This window comes from Corythoichthys intestinalis, chromosome 19 (assembly GCF_030265065.1).
Source record: "Corythoichthys intestinalis isolate RoL2023-P3 chromosome 19, ASM3026506v1, whole genome shotgun sequence".
Lineage (NCBI taxonomy): Eukaryota > Metazoa > Chordata > Actinopteri > Syngnathiformes > Syngnathidae > Corythoichthys > Corythoichthys intestinalis.
The window spans coordinates 36,058,838-36,079,823 of NC_080413.1; the positions used below are offsets into that span (position 1 = coordinate 36,058,838).

Genomic DNA, 20,986 nt, shown 5'->3' on the forward strand with positions numbered 1-20,986 from the left:
AGGAGCACTGTGCAAGACATCATATTGAAATGGAAGGAGCATCAGACCGCTGCAAATCTACCAAGACCCGGCCGTCCTTCCAAACTTTCTTCTCAAACAAGGAGAAAACTGATCAGAGATGCAGCCAAGAGGCCCATGATCACTCTGGATGAACTGCAGAGATCTACAGCTGAGGTGGGAGAGTCTGTCCATAGGACAACAATCAGTCGTACACTGCACAAATCTGGCCTTTATGGAAGAGTGGCAAGAAGAAAGCCATTTCTCAAAGATATCCATAAAAAGTCTCGTTTAAAGTTTGCCACAAGCCACCTGGGAGACACACCAAACATGTGGAAGAAGGTGCTCTGGTCAGATGAAACCAAAATTGAACTTTTTGGCCACAATGCAAAACGATATGTTTGGCGTAAAAGCGACACAGCTCATCACCCTGAACACACCATCCCCACTGTCAAACATGGTGGTGGCAGCATCATGGTTTGGGCCTGCTTTTCTTCAGCAGGGACAGGGAAGATGGTTAAAATTGACGGGAAGATGGATGCAGCCAAATACAGGAACATTTTGGAAGAAAACCTGTTGGTATCTGCACAAGACCTGAGACTGGGATGGAGATTTATCTTCTAACAGGACAATGATCCAAAACATAAAGCCAAATCTACAATGGAATGGTTAAAAAATAAACGTATTCAGGTGTTAGAATGGCCAAGTCAAAGTCCAGACCTGAATCCGATCGAGAATCTGTGGAAAGAGCTGAAGACTGCTGTTCACAAACACTCTCCATCCAATCTCACTGAGCTCGAGCTGTTTTGCAAGGAAGAATGGGCAAGAATGTCAGTCTCTCGATGTGCAAAACTGATAGAAACATACCCCAAGCGACTTGCAGCTGTAATTGGAGCAAAAGGTGGCGCTACAAAGTATTAATGCAAGGGGGCCGAATAATATTGCACGCCCCACTTTTCAGTTTTTTATTTGTTAAAAAAGTTTAAATAATCCAATAAATTTTGTTCCACTTCACGATTCTGTCCCACTTGTTGTTGATTCTTGACAAAAAATTAAAATTTTATATCTTTATGTTTGAAGCCTGAAATGTGGCGAAAGGTTGCAAGGTTCAAGGGGGCCGAATACTTTTGCAAGGCACTGTATAAAAAACAGGAAAGCCTGAAGCTTCCTGTAGCAGCCTGCCTTCAAGCTGATGCGAGGTCCTTCCGGAGTCCTACCATCAGTCAGCGGCGGCCACAGCTGACCACACAGATGCCTGATCAGAATCCTTTTTTATCGGCTTCTTTTTTTTTTTTTTTTTTTAATCGGCCGATGTTGGAAAAAAAGTCCATTTATCGGGCCGACATATCGGTCGACCTCTAATTTTGAGTCACTTCGTATTCATTGGGGACATTTTTGAGTCCTTCTCCTTTTCAGTAACCCGAAATCAAAAGCAAGTGATCCTTGAATGCCACGAAATCAACAGGAAGTGACTCATAAATGCCCCAAAAGGAAAAGGAAGTGAACGAAAATCAACAGAAAATGACGTGAAATGCCCAAAAATTAACATATTGCCTGGCACTGGCTTCCACTGATGGGCATAGACGTCCAATATGAACGAATTCGCTGCTAACCCTCCCAGTTCAAACGGATTGGGCATCTACTTGTGATAAACTTATTCGAATTCACAGTAGAGGGATCAGGAAATAGCTTGTTTTTCTGTTTATTTATTGTTTTGTAGAATACCCTAGAAATTCCTGACCCGCGTATTGATAACTGTATCGCCATATCGTGAGCTCGTCGTTATCGTGAGCCTTGTATCGCAAATCGTATAGCATACAGCAGTAGATGTTGTTTGCAGATGTATGGGAAGACATCTACCTTACAAGCCTGATTCATTGATTCATCATACAGTACTGTCTTGACAACTTCAAGTGTCTAACCACTTCATGGCTATCTGATGACCAAGCCGATCGGGAGAAAGAGGCAGAAGCTGCGGACGTGACCAGGAAGCAACTTTGTTGTATACAATAGCGGAGTGCAAAGCAGTTCTTGTAGATAGGTCAATTTCTGAAGTTTGGTTGGAAATACACTTAATTTGCTACTTAAAAGAAGAGCAAAGAACATCAAGACAAGTTTTCTTTTGACAGGAAACAATGTTTTTGCTCTTCCGTAAACCAATACGTTGTCATACTGTGGTTTACGTAGATTAGTCGGCGATCAGTGTACGACAACAACCATCTTCCAATCAGCAGCTATATATTTTTTAAAAGTTCCTTTGAAATAGGGCTCAATTAGATATCTCCCAGATTGATCTGTGCAATATATGCGTAAGGGATATACGGAACAATCATTCTGGCGTGCCAGGCTAGGAAAAAACTGCTTCAATTGTTAAAATACTGTGGTGTAGCTTAAGTAAGGTAATTGTCGTGTGGTTGGTTAATGATAGGCTCATCGTCTTAATGCTTCTCTTGTGTAAAGATCCTTACTTGCTTCATATTTGTTTGAAAGCAGCCCATCACATTAGTTGTCAGAAACTTTCATGCCATAAAGACAAAACCATCAAAAGTAACAGCAACCAAACCAGACCAAATAACTTCTGGTCACACAACAAGAGGGACAGTAAGAAAAACTGACAGGAAAGTACCCAGCCAATTTAGTCTTAATTAAGTGCCATCACTTCCTCTTCTTCTAATTCTCTGTTCTCCACAAGAGGGTGCTTCTCGTCTTCCGTCAACAGTGTGACTGAGGTAAGCTGACAAACGGGCCTGCAAAAAAGAAAAAGAAAAAAAAGAATTGCCTTCAGCTAGTAATCATCACACATGATGTCAAACTTAAGTCCCGAGGGTGTGGTCCGCAACGTCATTATGTGTAGTATGCAAACAGTGGTGGATGAAATACCGTAATTTTTGGACTATAAGCCGCTTTTTCCTCTCATTTTAAATCCTGCGGTTTATATTCCAGTGCGGCTTATTTGTTGATTTATTTGGGTTAAAAGCAGGGGTAAAAGTGGCTAGAATTTCTTGCCGGAACTCCCCGACGTGAAGGTCGCCACGGAGCCAGATATTTTACTTATTTATTTAGTTTTTTCTTTCATTTGGGGGGGGTCAAACCTCTAAAACTACTGAAATGCAAAGAAAACTGTTTTAGCAGTTATTTCTATAACACATACAAAAACAGATTTTCATTCAAAATTGTATTTTTTCAATGATTTGCAAAGTAAAAGCAATAACCCCAACCTCCATCTCCTATTTTTTTTAATTTTCCCTCCTCATTTCCTCACATACTAAATGCCAAATCTCAATTTTAACTACTTAAAAACATAGGACGTATAATAAAATTGAAAATAATGTAAACATTTACTTCATTTTTTTAAATAATAAAGATATAAGTAACATACATTCAGGAAAAATAAGTACAAATGACTTGACTTATTATGCAGTGTGAAATGGAATATATTTTGAAGCAGACATCTTTTTTAAATCATAAGGAAATTAATAAGTAGCCTAACAAAAATAAACAAATATAAGTGCACATTGACAGCTAAGTCGTTCTGAACCTCCCCATCAGAGCAAATCAAGCTAAATATGATAAATAAGCCTCCTCAACTCCGCTGTTGCTTAAAGATTTGATCCATTTTATATTGCATTGCCCTTTTTTTGTCAATTCAACAACAATTTTTTTTTTTTTGCTTTTCCAGAAAACATGCACAACCAATCAGAGCTAACTATCTCTGCTGATCACATGTCAGGATGTCAGCCAATTTAACTGATAAATGAGTCCAGGTGTTTTGCTTTGCTGCATGCATTCGCACATTGACGTGACTCATCATCGTCAGACTTAGATAACTGCAGCAGCTGGGGAAACCTCCATGCCGTCCGTGGAATAAAATAAATAATAAATATTGGTGGAAACGGATGAAATACAAGCACTTTATTATGCTTGTTGTTAACACTTGTGTATGTAAATCTGATGTTGGTAGATTGTTTTCTTCATGGAAATGAAATTCATGTGGAGCAGCTTAGCATTTTTTTTTTTTTACATAGTGTTTTGACAGTTGCCCTCATATTTTCGGAATCAAAGCACTGTGTACCGGAACAGTATTCCGGCCCTGAATCTTATACCGGAACTGCGTTCTGGCCCTGAATCGTATACCGGAACTGCGTTCCTGACCGTTCTGGCCCACTTTCACCCCTAGTTAAAATGTAACACTATATTTGACAGCGGCGTCATAAGACTGCCAAAAGACCACCATAATTATGACATGACACTATCAATGACACTATTAAGTGTCACCTGGAAAATTATGTCACTAACTCCATTTATGTCCAGCTCGGATCTTTTACATCTATTCAAAAGTGAGATCATTTGCCAGGTGACACAAAATGACATCTGTCATAAGCATTCATTTATGGTCATGGTAGTGTCATGTCATAATTATGATATCTTATGGCGCCACTATCAAATATAGTGTTACCAAATACCTTACCTAGCAATTATTGAAACAACTAGAACAGCAACTGAAGAAATAGTTAGCACAGAACATGTATTTTGTTTGTTCTTTACATCTGTAGCGCTGCAATGCATGCTAGGAGGCACGTTGGACGACCACAGTGTTAACAGCAGGTGGAGCAATGATGGCCAAATGAAGCTTTTTTTAAGCAATGAAGCTTTTCACCCAATTGGTTCAAAGCTTCATGTGGTACATTTGGTCTCATGACAGTCCTACGATGCTGCTGTCAAACAAAGTGTTACCGGTTAATATTTTTTGGTGTAAATATCCCATAAAAGTGTGGGGACATCCGCGGTATACTCCAGTGCGGCTTATCTATGAACAAATGCCGTTTTTGTGCCAAATTTGGTGGGTGGTGGCTTATAGTCAGGTGTGCCTTGTAGTCCGAAACCTACGGTACTCCATTTTTTCCTATTATTATTTTTTTTTTTTAAGTTTACGTAAAAAAAAAAAAAAAAATGCTGTAGAAAAAGTACAAAAGTACTTGCTTTAAAATTTACCTTACATGTAAAAAGTAAAAGTATTTTCTCCCAATGTAAAAATAGAATACAGCGATCTCTGGCTACTTTGCGCTTCAAACTTCACGCTTTCAGTTCATCGCAGATTTTTTTTCAATTAATACATAAATAAGTAATAAATACAGTATTATATTATAGAGATCAAATCCGATCCAATCATGTAAAGCCTCTCACCCTCCCTCCTGCTGGTTTTCTTAGGCCATGCCTACACCTAGGAGGGTTTTTTAAAACCGAGGATCCTGCCCTAATACATCTGGAAAAAATATTTACGTCTACACCAGCACGTTTGTAGAAAAAAAAGCTTCCACAGCAAAATGAATCATTCATTTTAGAGTAATTTCATAACAATGCACGAAAAATAATTGTCCATAAAACCGCCATCCTTCGCATGTGTTCTTCAGTATGAAGCACTGAAAGAGTTTGTAAATAAATGGAAGCAAAAACCACCTGTCTAATTTACTCCAAATGCAAACACTGGGCTCATGTGTGACGTAGGGACAAATTTTGTCGCAGTCAGTGACGTTTCCACAGTTAAATCTTCGGTTATCAGTGTCCACATGACGGCGCTGCAAACTCAGAATTCGCACATCTTCACTTTGGACTGAGTTTTTAAGAACCTTCGTTTAAATGTGGATGATATGCCAAAACGTAGAAAAAGTTTTTCTTTTTGCCAAATACCCTGCTACTGTAGACATGGTCTTACTTACCTACCTAAAGTTAACGATGAGTGACAGGCGTACAAACTTTGATCTTGCCAGAGAAGCTATGAAGCACTGTCTTCAAAGGAACCGCCTCATTTAGCTTGTTAAATACTAGTGGTAGTGTCCAGTGGCAAATAATTGTGTGTGTGTAAGTGAAGGCTGTTTTCAGCAGCGTGACAGGATTTGAGTGGACTCAGTCAATGAATAATTATTACATTTGAAGTACATAAAAAGCATTTTCTTAAACGTATGTATATATATATATATATATATATATATATATATATATATATATATATATATTAGGGCTGTCAAACGATTAAAATTTTTAATCGAGTTAATTACAGCTTAGAAATTAATTAATCGTAATTAATCGCAATTAATCGCAATTCAAACCATCTATAAAATATGCCATATTTTTCTGTAAATTATATATATATTCTGTAAAATAATTTGTTGGAATGGAAAGATAAGACACAAGATGGATATATACATTCAACATACGGTACATAAGGACTGTAGTGGGCATTTCACTCTACTGTCATTTAAATCTGTCTATGCTGTCATCACTCCGAAGCGTCTACTTTTTCCAAAGCTAGACAGCTAAGGCGTCGTTCACGGCCTTAATAATCAGACTTCTTCCTTTTTCATCTGATTTATTAATAAAATGGCCTCAAACCACTGTCACTGTCAACGTTAGCTTAGCACGCTATACAGGTTCACTAAACATAAACAAAAAGCGTCTCATACAAAAAATATAATATTTCGCTTACTAACATAATATGTACATTCTTTATAACAACCATACTTACGGACAAATCTTGTCCAAGGATCATATAAGCACAACATTACAACGTAGGCGTCAGCCCGAGACGTCGTGCAGCCATATTGAACTGGCAAGAAAGCAATAAACCATGTCGCAAAGCGACCACAAGAGTTCACTGTTAGACAGCACAAAAAACCTTGCTGTAAAACTTACCAAAAGTCAGAATACTGTCTGAGCGGGACATGTGCGTTAATTGCGTCAAATATTTTAACATGATTAATTTAAAAAATTAATTACCGCGCGTTAACGCGATAATTTTGACAGCCCTAATATATATATATATATATATATATATATATATATATACATATATATATATATATATATATATATATATACATACATACATATATATATATATATATACACACCGGCCACTTTATTAGGTACACCAATGACACCATGCTAGTAACGGGTTGGACCCCCTTTTGCCTTGACTGTGGAGGCAATTTGAGTACAGTGAACTCATTGTCATGTTCAAGAAACCAGTCTGAGATGATTCCAGCTTTATGACATGGCGCATTATCCTGCTGAAAGTACAGTGTTTCCCACCAATGAACGAGACTGTGGCGGCCCGGCGAAAGTGAGCGGTGGACGGCCGTCTTGGACGGAAAGCAAACTTTGATTGAACTTGCGCGGTGAGGCGGGGCCCAAAATAAAGCCTTGCTCTATTTTCAGAGCGTTGGTCACAGTAAAGTATTTATTAGTTCAAGCAGAGTAAAATGATACATATTCACGGTACAAGAACGTCGTTTCCGTGTCCATCGATTTGACGGAGGTGTAAGAAAAGGCTGTTTGTACGAGTGACGTGTGGGCGCTCCCGTCGGGGGGACATTTCGCGTGGAGTGGCTATTTTTCGGCACAACACCGACGCGCCAACTTCAGACAAGAGTTGGATAAATGCGCCCCCCCCCCCCCCCCCCCCCCCCCCAATTTCGCGAGCTCTGGGACACTCGAAAAATGACTCTCATACCTCTCCTTGCTAAGTTAATGGTGCCTCGATGTGCGTTTGTGTGGAAATTTAGTTCACGAACAACGGGGAAAAAACTATTCACCTTCTCACCGAATCAAGAAAAACTCGGCCATTAGAATTCCCCCAGTCCTGTAAATGGGTCAGTTGACAGAAGGACTGTTATTGTTGTGGTAATGTAGTACCTATGAGGGTCAAATAAAAAGGAAAAAGGAGGGCTACGACGGCGGTCTGAAACCCGCGGCTCTTGGGCCGCATGCGGCTCTTTAGTGCTGCTTCGGAGATGGAAAAAGATGGGGGAGGGAAATATATTTTTTGTTTTAATAGGATTTCTAGGAGGACAAACACGATACAAACATTCTTTCAATTCATTAATATTGTAATGAAGTTAAACTTGTGGTGTCATCGTACAACAGAGTAGTCACGTGGTGCGCTATAGGATCCACTGCAGGGAAAATAAACATTTAATCATGAAGGCTAATTATGTATTTCTAGCCAACTTAGTCATTTTTATAGTAGGCTAATATAGCTAGTATTGATAATTATAAGGCTTGTACAAGGCTTTTAATTTTTTGCTGCTCCAGACATACTGTATCAGGTTTTTTTTGGGGGTGGGGGGGGGGGGGGTCAAATATGGCTCTTTCAACAGTTTGGGTTGCAAACCCTGAGTCACTACGAGATGTAAGTTGTACTATTGCTACGAGAAAAAAAGTCGCATTATTACATAGGGTAACGTAGCTGTAATCAGCAACGCATTTTACATACATGTACCGTAGCTGAGAGCTATAACATTAGCCTAGCTAATGAAATATTTCAAATATATCTTTGTTATGGTTCTTCTTGGGGGGAAAAAAATAATGAAAAAAAAAAAAAAAATCGCCGTGGCACGACATGGTGTGGCTGTCCGACTCCGATGCAGCCCACCACCACAGTTTCAAAAAATCCTATGGTCAGAGACCCTCCCACCACAGTCTCCTAAAATCCTGTGGGAAACACTGAAGTAGCCATCAGAAGTTGGGTACATTGTGGTCATAAAGGGATGGACGTGGTCAGCAACAATACTCAGGTAGGCTGTAGCGTTCCAACGATGCTCAGTTGGTACCAAGGGGCCCAAAGAGTGCCAAGAAAATATTCCCCACACCATTACACCACCACCACCAGCCTGAACCGTTGATACAAGGGAGGATGGATCCATGCTTTCATGTTGTTGACGCCAAATTCTGACCCTACCATCCGAATGTCGCAGCAGAAAACGAGACTCATCAGACCAGGCAACATTTTTCCAATCTTCTATTGCCCAATTTCGATGAGCTTGTGTGAATTGTAGCCTCAGTTTCCTGTTCTTAGCTGAAAGGAGTGGCACCCGGCGTGGTCTTATGCTGCTGTAGCCCATCTGCCTCAAAGTTCGACGTACTGCGCATCCAGAGATGCTCTTCTGCCTACCTTGGTTGTAACGGGTGGTTATTTGAGTCACTGTTGCCTTTCTATCAGCTCGAAACAGTCTGGCCATTCTCCTCTGACCTCTGGCATCAACAAGGCATTTCCGCCCACAGAACTGCCGCTCACTGGATATTTTGTCTTTTTCGGACCATTCTCTATACTACATACTCAGACCAGCCCTTCTGGCACCAACAACCATGCCATGTTCAAAGTCACTCAAATCACCCTTCTTCCCCATAGTAATGTTCAGTTTGAACTGCAGGAGATTGTCTTAAACCATGTCTACATGCCTAAATGCACTGAGTTGCCGCCATGTGATTGGCTGATTAGAAATTAAGTGTTAACGAGCAGTTGGACAGGTGTACCTAATAAAGTGGACGGTGAGTGTATTTTTATATGCATACATACATAGATCTAAGTCAATATTCAAAGAAAGAACCAAAAACCACCTCAGTTTTATTTAGAACTGGGCAGAATGGGAAAAAAAACAAGCAATAAAATTGACTGCACTGTAAACAGAAGCTTAACAAACTCAAAAACTCTGAAACTTAGTTCAATGGTAGATTTCAAGCAACTCTCAAGTGCATACCACCACCTACTGTACAAGTGTGTGGTGGTTTTTATTCATCAATATCTTGTTCACCTGCCTAATGTAGCTTGTACTCGTGTTGCTGCCTCTAGTGCTCAGTTACAGTATCGTTGCAGGGGGCTTATCGATTGCGCCGGAGACATGAAAACGAAACTATCAATCCACAATGATAAAAAAAAAAAAAAAAAAAAAAAAAAAGAAACCCAACAAAAGTAACATGTAACGCAGGTGACAATTTGAAAAGTAGTAGAGTGAAAAGTACAGATACCTGCAGTAAAATGTAGTGAAGTAAAAAGTACCACTTAATATTTGTACTCAAGTAAAGTAGATACACAAAAATTTACTTAACTCATTTACTCCCAAAAACGTATAAATACGTTCTATTTTTAATTGTTTCAGTGTCCCAAAGACGTATTTATAAGTCTTTTATGTTTGTTTGTTTTTTTTTTTTTTCAAAAAAGACATCTCTGGGTTCTGATTCAATTGAGCTCCAAAGCACAAAGCTGAAAATCAATTTCAAAGCAATAAAACTGGCCACTGGAGGGCAGTAGCGCATTAGGTGAGACCCGCAACCCTATTCAACGGCAACGAGAGGCCAAGCCAAAAGCCAAGGCGCCGGCGTAAGACGACCGAATGGAGCCAGGCGGCGGACGACCGAGCAGAACAACCGGTAGGACGCCCGAGATGCCAGGCGCTGGACGACCGAGCAGAACGACCGGGACCACGAGATGCCGTTGAGCATATGCTGCTCGCGAGCAGAGCCCACAGAGACTCAAAAAAAAAATCTTTTTGAGACAGGCAACAATGAGGGAAAAGTTTAACCAGCTGTCGCGGCCACAATAGCGTCATCTTTCAGTTAATTATGTGTAAATAAATTGTTACTTTGCTATCAAAAGCGCTATTTGTCTTGTTGTTTCGGTTATTTTGTAAAAGGAAAACATTATTCAGATGTTTGGGATGTAACTAAAGCAAAAAATAGCTGTGTTGAAGTCAGTTATGTTTGAAATGTATGCTTTCACAAAAGCTGAATTTCTCTGTTTTTTCATCAGAAATTGGAAAATTGCTGAAACTAAGCTATTTTCTAATGCTGATTTCTAAAAATGGAAAAAGATATGAACTTACTTTTTTTTCTGCTAAAAGAAGAGAGTCTAATCTTTCTTTTGGTTGGTTCCATGTTTATATAGCAATAGAACAGAATTTTCTTTGGGCCTTGCAAAATCAGTCAAAATCCAGTAAAACTGGCCAGAAGCAAAGGGCTGGGAGTGAATGAGTTAAGTACAGTAACGACGTACTTTTACTTCGTTACATTCCACCACTGCCTGCAAAAGTAAATAATGTGCTTTGACTTCATGTTTCTCTGATTTAATCTGAGATTATTAAATGTTTCCCCCCCTTTTTTAAATGTAAAGAAATAAAGATTTTTAAAGTTAAAAATAAAGAAAATTGTCACCTTTTTTCCATCTTTTGTTTCAACTGAAAAACCAACAATAAAAAATTTCTTGCTTTTGCCAATTTTTGTGTTTATTGAATTCAAAAAGGTAAATAAAAAGAAAATACTGTATTTCCTGTTTCCCCCTTTTTTTTAATAAATAAAAACACAACAAAAATAAGCCAAACATTTGCTATGAAGCTTGAAAAAAGAGGTTTTTGGCCATTTTGAGATCAACAATCTCCCTAAATAATGCATGAACCAAACTCACTTGTGTTCAAAAAATGGGAAGACGAATTCCAACATCTTGACAATGAGCCCGGATCCGACAACACCGACGACGACCACACACATAATCAGGAAGAAGGTTGGAATTGACTCGGAGAAGAAATATCTTAGTCGCTCCCTAAAATCTTCCGCCCAGCGACACATGGCCTGCCAAGGCATAACAGTAAAACAAATATTTATTTTTGCATCCAAAAAATTAGCAGATTCAATGAGCGTTTGTAAAGACTGTGTCTAGCATCTGTTTGTCATCAATCAAATCATTGTATATACCACCAGTCACAAGTAAATCTTGACAAAATTTATACACTTAGGAACAGAGGTGGGTAGAAAAGCCAAAAATTTGAGTACATTAAGAGTAGTGTTACTTCAAAATAACATTGCTCAATCATAGACATCAAGATACTTGACTGGTAACTTTCGTCATTGTCTGCGCCCCGCCTGCCCGTAGAGGGCAGTGTGACTTATTTATTAGATATCGTATTTATTAGATATCGGAGGGAGTGAAACTCTCGCACATGCTTTTGAGCACAATGCCGGATTCACATTAAAAAAGTACGAAATCTGGACCGCATACTAACAAGAAGGTTTTTGCTTTTAACCAAGGATCGAGACTGTTTTATGTCCATATCTATATAGAATTCAGGAATTTAAGCATTTATTCACAAGAATTTCAACGTAAAAAGCTCTTTATTGTGGCCTTGTGCTAAGGCGGTGCCACAGTGAACCTAAAGACAAGCCGCACATTCAACATATTTATGTAAAATAAATGCTATCTGCACGGTTTCTTGCGCTTTTAACCAAGAATTGAGACTGTTTTACGTCCATATCTATAAAGAATTCAGGGATTTAAGCATTTATTCACAAGAATTTCAACGTAAAAAGCTCTCTGTTGTGGACTTGTGGAAGGGCGACGCCACAGTGTAATTAAAGACAAGCCGCACATTTGCAATATTTACGTAACATAAATGCTATCTGCAATGTTTTTATGCGTTTTACATAGGAATCGAGAATGTTTTATGTCCATATCTATAAAGAATTCAGGGATTTAAGCATTTATTTACAAGAATTTTCAACGGAAAAAGCTCAGTTTTGCTACGGCGGCCATGTTGGATTTTGTCTCTAGATTTATGCGTACATATTAAAAAACAATCACCTTTTACGTGTTTTATTTTATGTAATTTTTCAATCTAATAACTTTCAGTGAAACACCATTGTCCTACACCAAACCCTACGCCGACGGCAACAAGCAGATCTAAACAGAACATCTACAGCAGCTTCCACAACAACAGCTGTATGGTGCTGCCCTGGTGTCCCGGGGCTGAAGTAAGTGGCCGGCATTACTCACTTTATAAAAAACATGAATCAAAACACCTATCTTTCTAAAACAAACATGTTTGAGGACGGCCCGATTCTCAGAAGGTGCAGGCAAGGTGGGAGAACTACATGTCTGTCAAGGCCGGCCACAAGTTGACCCAGAAGGTGCTGGCGCGCTCTCTGATCGAGAAGCAGAGCGTCGGGCTCATCATGACGGTCGGCAACCCCAACACTGTCGCACAGGCAAGGAGGAACACAGGGACACACAGGGCCGACATCCTGGAGATGTTCCAGAAGACAAGGGAGACCTGGGGACGAGCTGGGCGGTCCTCAAGCGGCCATCTCTCCCCATGGCCCACATGGCGTCCTCTGGAATGTTGCTGTGGGACTCACTGATGTGTAGAAAAAACGAGCACCTGCTGGGGTTCCTGGCGGTCCCTTTTCAACTGCTTTGGTGCAAACTTCTCCAAGGATGTGACTTCAGGAGCAAGAAAGAACAAGGTCTTTGAGTAGCCGGCCGGCAGGAAAAAGGAGCTGAGTCGAGGAGGGCAGAAAGGAACAGGGCTTGTACAAGTTGAGGTTGAGGTGACCAGAAAACGAAAGGCATTGAAAAAGGCTATGTGATTGTCGAAAGACGAGGCTCGCATCCTGCTAACACTGCATCGATTATTTGAACTGCCTGAATTATAGGACTATCTCATACGCATTTTATATTTATGTTTATTTAGATTTCATACTTGCACGTCACTTTTGAGATTTTAACTTATCCTGCACTGTAAAGGGATGCTCCACAATTTCATTGTATAATTGTATATAGTAGTAGATAATTGGGGGTTATTCTATTCTATAATAAGTTTTGATTGTATATACAGTGGGGCAAATAAGCATTCAACCACCAATTGTGCAAGTTCTCCTACTTGAAAAGATTAGAGAGGCCTGTAATCGTCAACATGGGTAAACCTCAACCATGACAGACAGAATGTGGAAAAAAAAACAGAAAATTACATTGTTTGATTTTTAAAGAATTTATTTCCAAATTAGAGTGGAAGATAAGTATTTGGTCACCTACAAACAAGCAAGATTTCTGGCTGTCAAAGAGTTCTAATTAATTCTAACAAGGTCTAACGAGGTCTAACGAGGCTCCACTCATTACCTGTATTAATTACCTGTATTTGACCCTGACTTATCATTTAAAGCACACATTAAACAAACCTGTAGAACGGCTTTCTTTCACCTGCGCAACATCGCCAAAATTAGAAATATTTTATCTAAAAGCGATGCAGAAAAATTAATTCACGCGTTCGTTACATCGAGATTGGATTACTGTAACTCCCTACTTGCAGCTTGTCCTAAAAGTTCTCTAAAAGGTCTTCAGCTAGTCCAAAACGCAGCAGCAAGACTTTTAACAGGAACCAATAGAAGAGAGCACATCACCCCTGCGCTCCAGGCACTTCACTGGCTTCCAGTCGAGTTTAGAATTAAATTTAAAATACTCCTTCTTACATTTAAGACCATTAATGGGTTGGGGCCATCTTATCTCACCGATGCTCTGGTTCCATACCGCCCCAACAGAACACTCCGATCTCAGAATGCAGGTCTACTGGTAGTTCCCAGGGTTTCTAAAAGTACTGTCGGAGCTAGAGCCTTTAGCCACCAAGCCCCTGTTTTATGGAATCAGCTTCCAGCTAGTATTAAAGAAGCCGAGACAGTCTGCACATTTAAGATTAGATTAAAAACGTTCCTATTCGACAAAGCTTATGGTTAGGCTAGTTGAAGTCAGAGTAGACTCACAGTTTAGTCTAAGCTGCACTAGAAGCTATAATGCTGGGGTAAGTACAGCCGCTGAGTTCTATCTCCTTTTCTTACTTTACCTACCACTTGTCTTACTTTATTTCTATTTTCCAATGTTAAAATCTAGTTGTCTAGTCTCTTCATCACTAGTCACCCGGTGTCCCCTTTCCCCCCTCCCCTCTGGGGAGGGGCTATTTTTCAGCTGCAGCCTCCTGACTGTCCGGACCCCTGGCTGGATAGACGTCCTCGCTGCTTCCCCGGTCTCATCTGGCAAGATGGACCTCTTCTTGCTCCTTTATTCCACTGTATTTTTACGGACTGTAACTTCGCCTGCTAATTCCCACTAGCAGTTCTGGAGTTCCTGTCTATCCGTCCTGGGAGTGGATCTCTCCTGACTGTGGTACTCCCCGAGGTTTCTCATTTTTCTCCCAATTGACTCTGGAGTTTTTGGAGTTTTTCCTTGCCGGCATGGAGGGTCTTAAGGATAGGGGATACCCAGGACTTGAACTGTATCTATTTATTTTTGTTGCTTCATTTCTGTAAAACCCTTTGAGACATTGTTGTTGTGATTTAGGGCTATACAAATAAAATTGAATTGAATTGAATTAATGGCACCTGTTTTAACTCATTATCGGTATAAAAGGCACCTGTCCCCTCAGTCAGTCACACTCCAAACTCCACTTTGGGCAAGACCAAAGAGCTGTCGAAGGACACCAGAGACAAAATTGTAGACCTGCACCAGGCTGGGAAGACTGAATCTGCAATAAGTAAAACGCTTGGTGTAAAGAAATCAACTGTGAGAGCAATTATTAGAAAATGGAAGACATACAAGACCACTGATAATCTCCCTCGATCTGGGGCTCCATGCAAGATCTCACCCCGTGGCATCAAAATGATAACAAGAACGGTGAGCAAAAATCCCAGAACCACACAAGGGGACCTAGTGAATGACCTACAGAGAGCTGGGACCACAGTAACAAAGGCTACTATCAGTAGTACAATGCGCCGCCAGGGACTCAAAACCTGCACTGCCTGACGTGTCCCCTTGCTGAAGCCAGTACACGTCCAGGCCCGTCTGCGGTTCGCTAGAGAGCATTTGGATGATCCAGAAGAGGAGTGGGAGAATGTGTTATGGTCGGATTAACCAAAATAGAACTTTTTGGTAGAAACACAGGTTCTCGTGTTTGGAGGAGAAAGAATACTGAATTGCATCCCAAGAACACCATACCCACTGTGAAGCGGGGGGGGGGCGGGGGGGGGGGGGGGGGACATCGCACTTTGGGCTGGTTTTCTGCAAAGGGACCAGGACGACTGATCTGTGTAAAGGAAAGAATGAATGGGGCCATGCATCAAGAGATTTTGAGTGAAAATCTCCTTCCATCAGCAAGGGCATTGAAGATGAGACATGGCCGGGTCTTTCGGCATGACAATGATCCCAAACACACAGCCAGGGCAACAAAGGAGTGGCTTCGTAAGAAGCATTTCAAGGTCCTGGAATGGCCTAGCCAGTCTCCAGATCTAAACCCCATAGAAAATCTGTGAAAGGAGTTGAAAGTCCGTGTTGCCCAATGACAGCCCCAAAACATCACTGCTCTAGAGGAGATCTGCATGGAGGAATGGGCCAAAATACCAGCAACAGAGTGTGAAAAGCTTGTGAAGAGTTACAGAAAACATTTGGCCTCCGTTATTGCCAACAAAGGGTACATAACAAAGTATTGAAATGAAATTTTGGTATAGACCAAATACTTATTTTCGACCATGATTTGCATATACATTCTTTAAAAATCAAACAATGTGATTTTCTGTTTTTTTTTTTCCACTTTCTGTCTCTCATGGTTGAGGTTTACCCATGTTGACAATTACAGGCCTCTCTAATATTTTCAAGTGGGAGAACTTGCACAATTAGTGGTTGACTAAATACTTATTTGCCCCACTGTATATAGAATGTATTAATAATCTCTCTCTATATATGTATAGTAATAAACCAAGGCTAAGGCTAATATATTGCCACCACCTGTTGCCACCACCTGTGATGTGTCACAGGTAAGTAACAGGTGCTGTTAATTACACAAATTAGAGAAGCATCACATCATTTTTCAAAGGGTGCCAAAATTTTGTCCGGCCCATTTTTGGAATTTGTTTAAAATGATAATGATTTCAATTTTTTTTTCATTCTCTTTTGTGTTTTTTCATTGCAAGCAAAATAAATGAAGATATTACTACCAAAGCATTTGTATTTGCAATCATTTTCTGGGAGAAACTGAGCATTATCTGACAGAATTGCAGGGGTGCCAAAACTTTCGGCCAGCACTGTAACAGAGTAAATGTAATGCGTTACTACCCACCTCTGCTTCGGAATAAATAGTATATAAAAACAATTATTTCCGCACCGAGTATGAGAGGAATTCTTTGGGTGTACTCTTAATTGGAATCATATCTTCTTGACTTTTCGCTTCAACTGCGTTTGGTTTGTACAATATATCAGTCAAGAGATCAGGATCCATGCGAAGTGGTGTCTCTGGAAGTTTTCCTGCAGGGGCGATCTCTTCTTGTGTCGTCTCCAAGTTTTTCAGAGGGTACTGACTGGTCGTCTGTAGCATCATTTGCTCTTCAGATGATTAAAAAAACCCAGATTGATTTTGATGTATTGTACTGTATGTGACACAAATACTTGTTTGCCATACCTCTTTTATAGTTTGTTGGATCTGTGAAAACCACATTATTTTCTTGGGAAACCTTGACAATCTCACTGTGTGTCATTGGGTAAATGTTGGTATACTCAGATTGTTTAACAAAATCATCAATCAACAGTATTTTCACCCCACTCATATCAGGCTGCTGAACCTATAAAACACAAATACAAATTGAAACATTCGTTATTCCTTTATTTTTACAGTTTTTTTAACCGTCCCACCAACACCAGACACTTCTGAAAATGACATGTGAAGCAGAAGTATTTGCACCCCTTGCGATTTTGCGATTTTTTTCATCCTAATAGAAAATAGGTAGAGGTCTGAAATTTCAATTATAGATGCATTTCCACTCATAGAGACATAATCTAAAAAAACAAAACACATACACATTGTATGATTCATTTGTAATTTACTGGGGTTCATAAGTATTTGTACCCCTGAGAATCAGCAAAAAAAAAAAAGTCCAACTTTACCCCATGAGTAACCACCTACCTACCACCCGTTTAAGGTCTTTATTGTCACCTGTGCACCCCCACATCAGATGTGATTTGAACTTCGTCAAAATCACACAGATGAAAACACAGGGTCTGTTTTAACTAAAACTACCCAAACGTTTATAGGTTTTCAAATTTTAATGAGGATAGTATGCAAACAATGACAGAAGGGGGAAAAATAAGTAAGTGAACCATTATATTTAATATTTTGTGCCACCCCCTTTGGAAGCAATTACTTCAACCAGACGCTTCCTGTAGCTGCAGATCAGTCTGGCACATCAATCAGGACTAATCTTGGCCCCATTCTTCTCTACAAAACTGCTGTAGTTCACTCAGATTCCAGTGATGTCTGGCATGAATCGCTGTCTTTATGTCATGCCACAGCAAATCAATGGGGTTCAAGTCTGGACTTTGACTTGGCCACTCCAGAACGTGTATTTTGTTCTTCTTAAACCATTCTGAAGTTGATTTACTTCTGTGTTTTGGATCTTTGTCTTGTTGCAGCATCCATCCTCTTTTTAGCTTCAACTGTCTGAGAGACAGCCTCAGGTTTTCCTGCAAAACATCCTGATAAACTTTTGAATTCATTCTTCCATTAATGATTGCAAGTTGTCCAGGCCCTGGGGTAGCAAAAAAGCCCCAAATCATGATGCTCCCTCCACCATGCTTCACGGTGGGGATAAGGTGTAATGTTGGTGAGCTGTTCCACGACAACGACGTTGTGTGTTATTCCCAAACAATTCAACTTTGGTTTCATCCGTCAACAAAATATGTTGCCAACACTTCTGTGGAGCATCCAAGTGCCTTTTTGTGTGTGCACAGAGATACTGGACTGTGGCAGTGATTTCTGTAAGTCTTTAGCAGACATGCTAGGGTTCTTTTTTTACCTCTCTGAGTATTCTGCGCTGAACTCTTGGCATCATCTTTGGTGGACAGCCACTCCTTGGGAGAGAAGCAACAGTGCCAAATTCCCTTCATTTGTGGACAACTTCTCTGACTGTCGATTGATGAACATCCAGACTTTTAGGAATGGTTTTGCATCCTTTCCGAGCTTTATACAAATTAACAATCCTTGATCGCAGGTCTTCAGACAGCTCTCTTGACTGAGCCATGATGCACATCAGCCAATGCATCTCAACAAGACAATTCTTACCAGGTGTGTGTTTTATAGTGGGCAGGGCAGCTTTAAACCCCTCATCAGTTAGTCAGAGGGCTCACTTATTTATTTTTTCCCCCTTCTGTCATTGTTTGCGTGCTATCCTCATTAAAATATGAAAACATAAAATTTTGGGTGGTTTTAGTTAAAGCAGACACTGGATTTTCACCTGTGTGATTTTGAAAAAGATCAGATCCCATTTTATGGTGATTTTGCACAGAAATGTGACATTCATACCACTGTATGCGTAAGTAAGTGGTGGTAATTTGGGTTTATTCATGTTTCTGGTTGGGTTATTCGTGTTCTGGTTTGGTGCACTCTGTAAAGTTGAAAATGGGTAAATGCTGACACCACACGCCAGTTTGTCATTACACAAAAATCCTAAAAATTATAAACATTATTTTAGTGCAAAAACCCACTGGTCATGTGACCAACGTACTCAAAATCTGTGTGGGATGACAGCACTCCACTAGCTGCATAAGTTAGGCTAAGCCTTTTTGTACATTATTCACATTTTTGGAGTAAATGTCTGTTGAATATTAAACTTACTAATTTCATTGCACACTGTAGGTTATATAAATCTTTGAAATGATATTCATAAACTTCATAATGTATTGACGGGTCAGATCGTCATGCACTGCGTCTCGCATTCAAGTAGGGGGCCAAGCACATCAAGAGGAGCTATTCACGAACAAACGCACGCAGCCGGAAAAGCTCTGTTTACATCAGGCGGCCACTAGCTACATTCACTAACAGACTAGCATTGTACTTCGACATATTTACGTAAAATAAATGCTAGCTGCACGTTTTTTTGCTTTTAACCAAGAATTGAGACTGTTTTACGTCCATTTCTATAAAGAATTTGGGGATTTAAGCATTTATTCACAAGAATTTTCACCGGAAACGCTCTGTTTACATCAGGCGGCCACTAACAGACTAGCATAATACTTCGACATATTTACGTAAAATAAATGCTAACTGCATGTTTTTGTTTTGTTTTTTTTTGCTTTTAACCAAGAATTGAGACTATTTTACATCCATATCTGTAAAGAATTCGGGGATTTAAGCATTTATTCACGAGAATTTTCACCGGAAAAGCTCTGTTTACATCAGGCGGCCACTAGCTACATTCACTAACAGACTAGCATTGTACTTCGACATATTTACATAAAATAAATGCTAACTGCACGTTTTTTGTTTTTTTTTTTGCTTTTAACCAAGAATCGAGACTGTTGTACGACCTTATCTATAAAGAATTCTGGGATTTAGGCATTAATTCACAAAAATTTTCAACGAAAAAAGCTCTTTGTCTGGGATTCTATTTGGTCAGCTTTGACGGCCTCGCCAACAATGCAGGCCCCCTATTTATCGACCCAGCGCCCCGTGTCCCGTCAAAACATTATGAAGTCTATGTCATATTTTTATTAATATCTTTGGATTATTATGATACAATTTTTTAAATACCGGTATGTAAATAATTAGTCACTTGCTTTATAGTAATTCAGAGTTATTAGTTTTATATGTTAACAAATAATGAGGCGTAAAAATCAGCCAACTAACGAGGAGATGGAGGAAAAGTTATTCAAGCAAATTGTTCTTTTTCGGGATTATTGGGATCAACTGACGTGTTGACCTGGGCCAGTGGTTTTGATAGTGGAGCAAAGTGAACTTCAATTTTTTTTTTTAAATTTCCCCTATTGTCGAATCCTGAATTACCTCATATTTCAATTCTTTGCAGGTTTGTAAAGCTCATTAATAGCTAGGGTTGGGCATCGAGTATCGATGGGACCCGGTTCTAAAAATCTGGTTCTGAACCATTCGAATTTTAAAATTTCGATTCCACGTTTCGATGCCCTGACAGCTGAGCGGGGAAAAAATGCTGCCGAAAACCACGGAGAAGAAACCACAACAAGCGCGTGTTTGTGCACTGCAACTTGATTACAATCATAGACACGGTGCGGCGGCGCTCAAAGGTTTGGCTTAACTTTAAAAAAAAATGCATAGGTGGCTGCACAACCAATTATGCATAACCGGCTTCATGGAATACAAGAACCAAGTGCATAGCTCCTGAGTGCTACGTACAGTGCTGCTCGAAAGTTTGTGAACCCCACAGCGATGGTCAGATTTTTTGTAAAAAAAACTAAAATAACCTTATTAAATGTTAAGTTATACCCAAATCCACAATACTGACATTCCAAATAATGGACTGAAACAAAAGAAATAGTTATATTGTCATTCTTTATTTAACAAAAGTGGTTGATTTAAGAAAAACTCAGATATCATGTGTG

The 20,986-nt window shown here is 39.8% G+C and overlaps 1 protein-coding gene across 1 annotated transcript in view; it reads right to left on the reverse strand.

Moving 5' to 3' along the window:
• Positions 1-1,038: 1,038 nt before the first annotated feature.
• The window catches only part of ginm1 (glycoprotein integral membrane 1), a 31,993-nt gene continuing 12,045 nt past the window's right edge, over positions 1,039-20,986 (reverse strand). Inside the window, exons 5-8 of the mRNA XM_057823482.1 lie at positions 17,040-17,199; positions 16,746-16,963; positions 11,234-11,397; positions 1,039-2,744 (exon numbers count right to left, since the gene is read on the reverse strand). Coding sequence (XP_057679465.1) covers positions 2,639-2,744; positions 11,234-11,397; positions 16,746-16,963; positions 17,040-17,199 — 648 coding nt within the window. The 3' untranslated portion in view covers positions 1,039-2,638. The remainder of the gene's footprint in view (positions 2,745-11,233; positions 11,398-16,745; positions 16,964-17,039; positions 17,200-20,986) is intronic.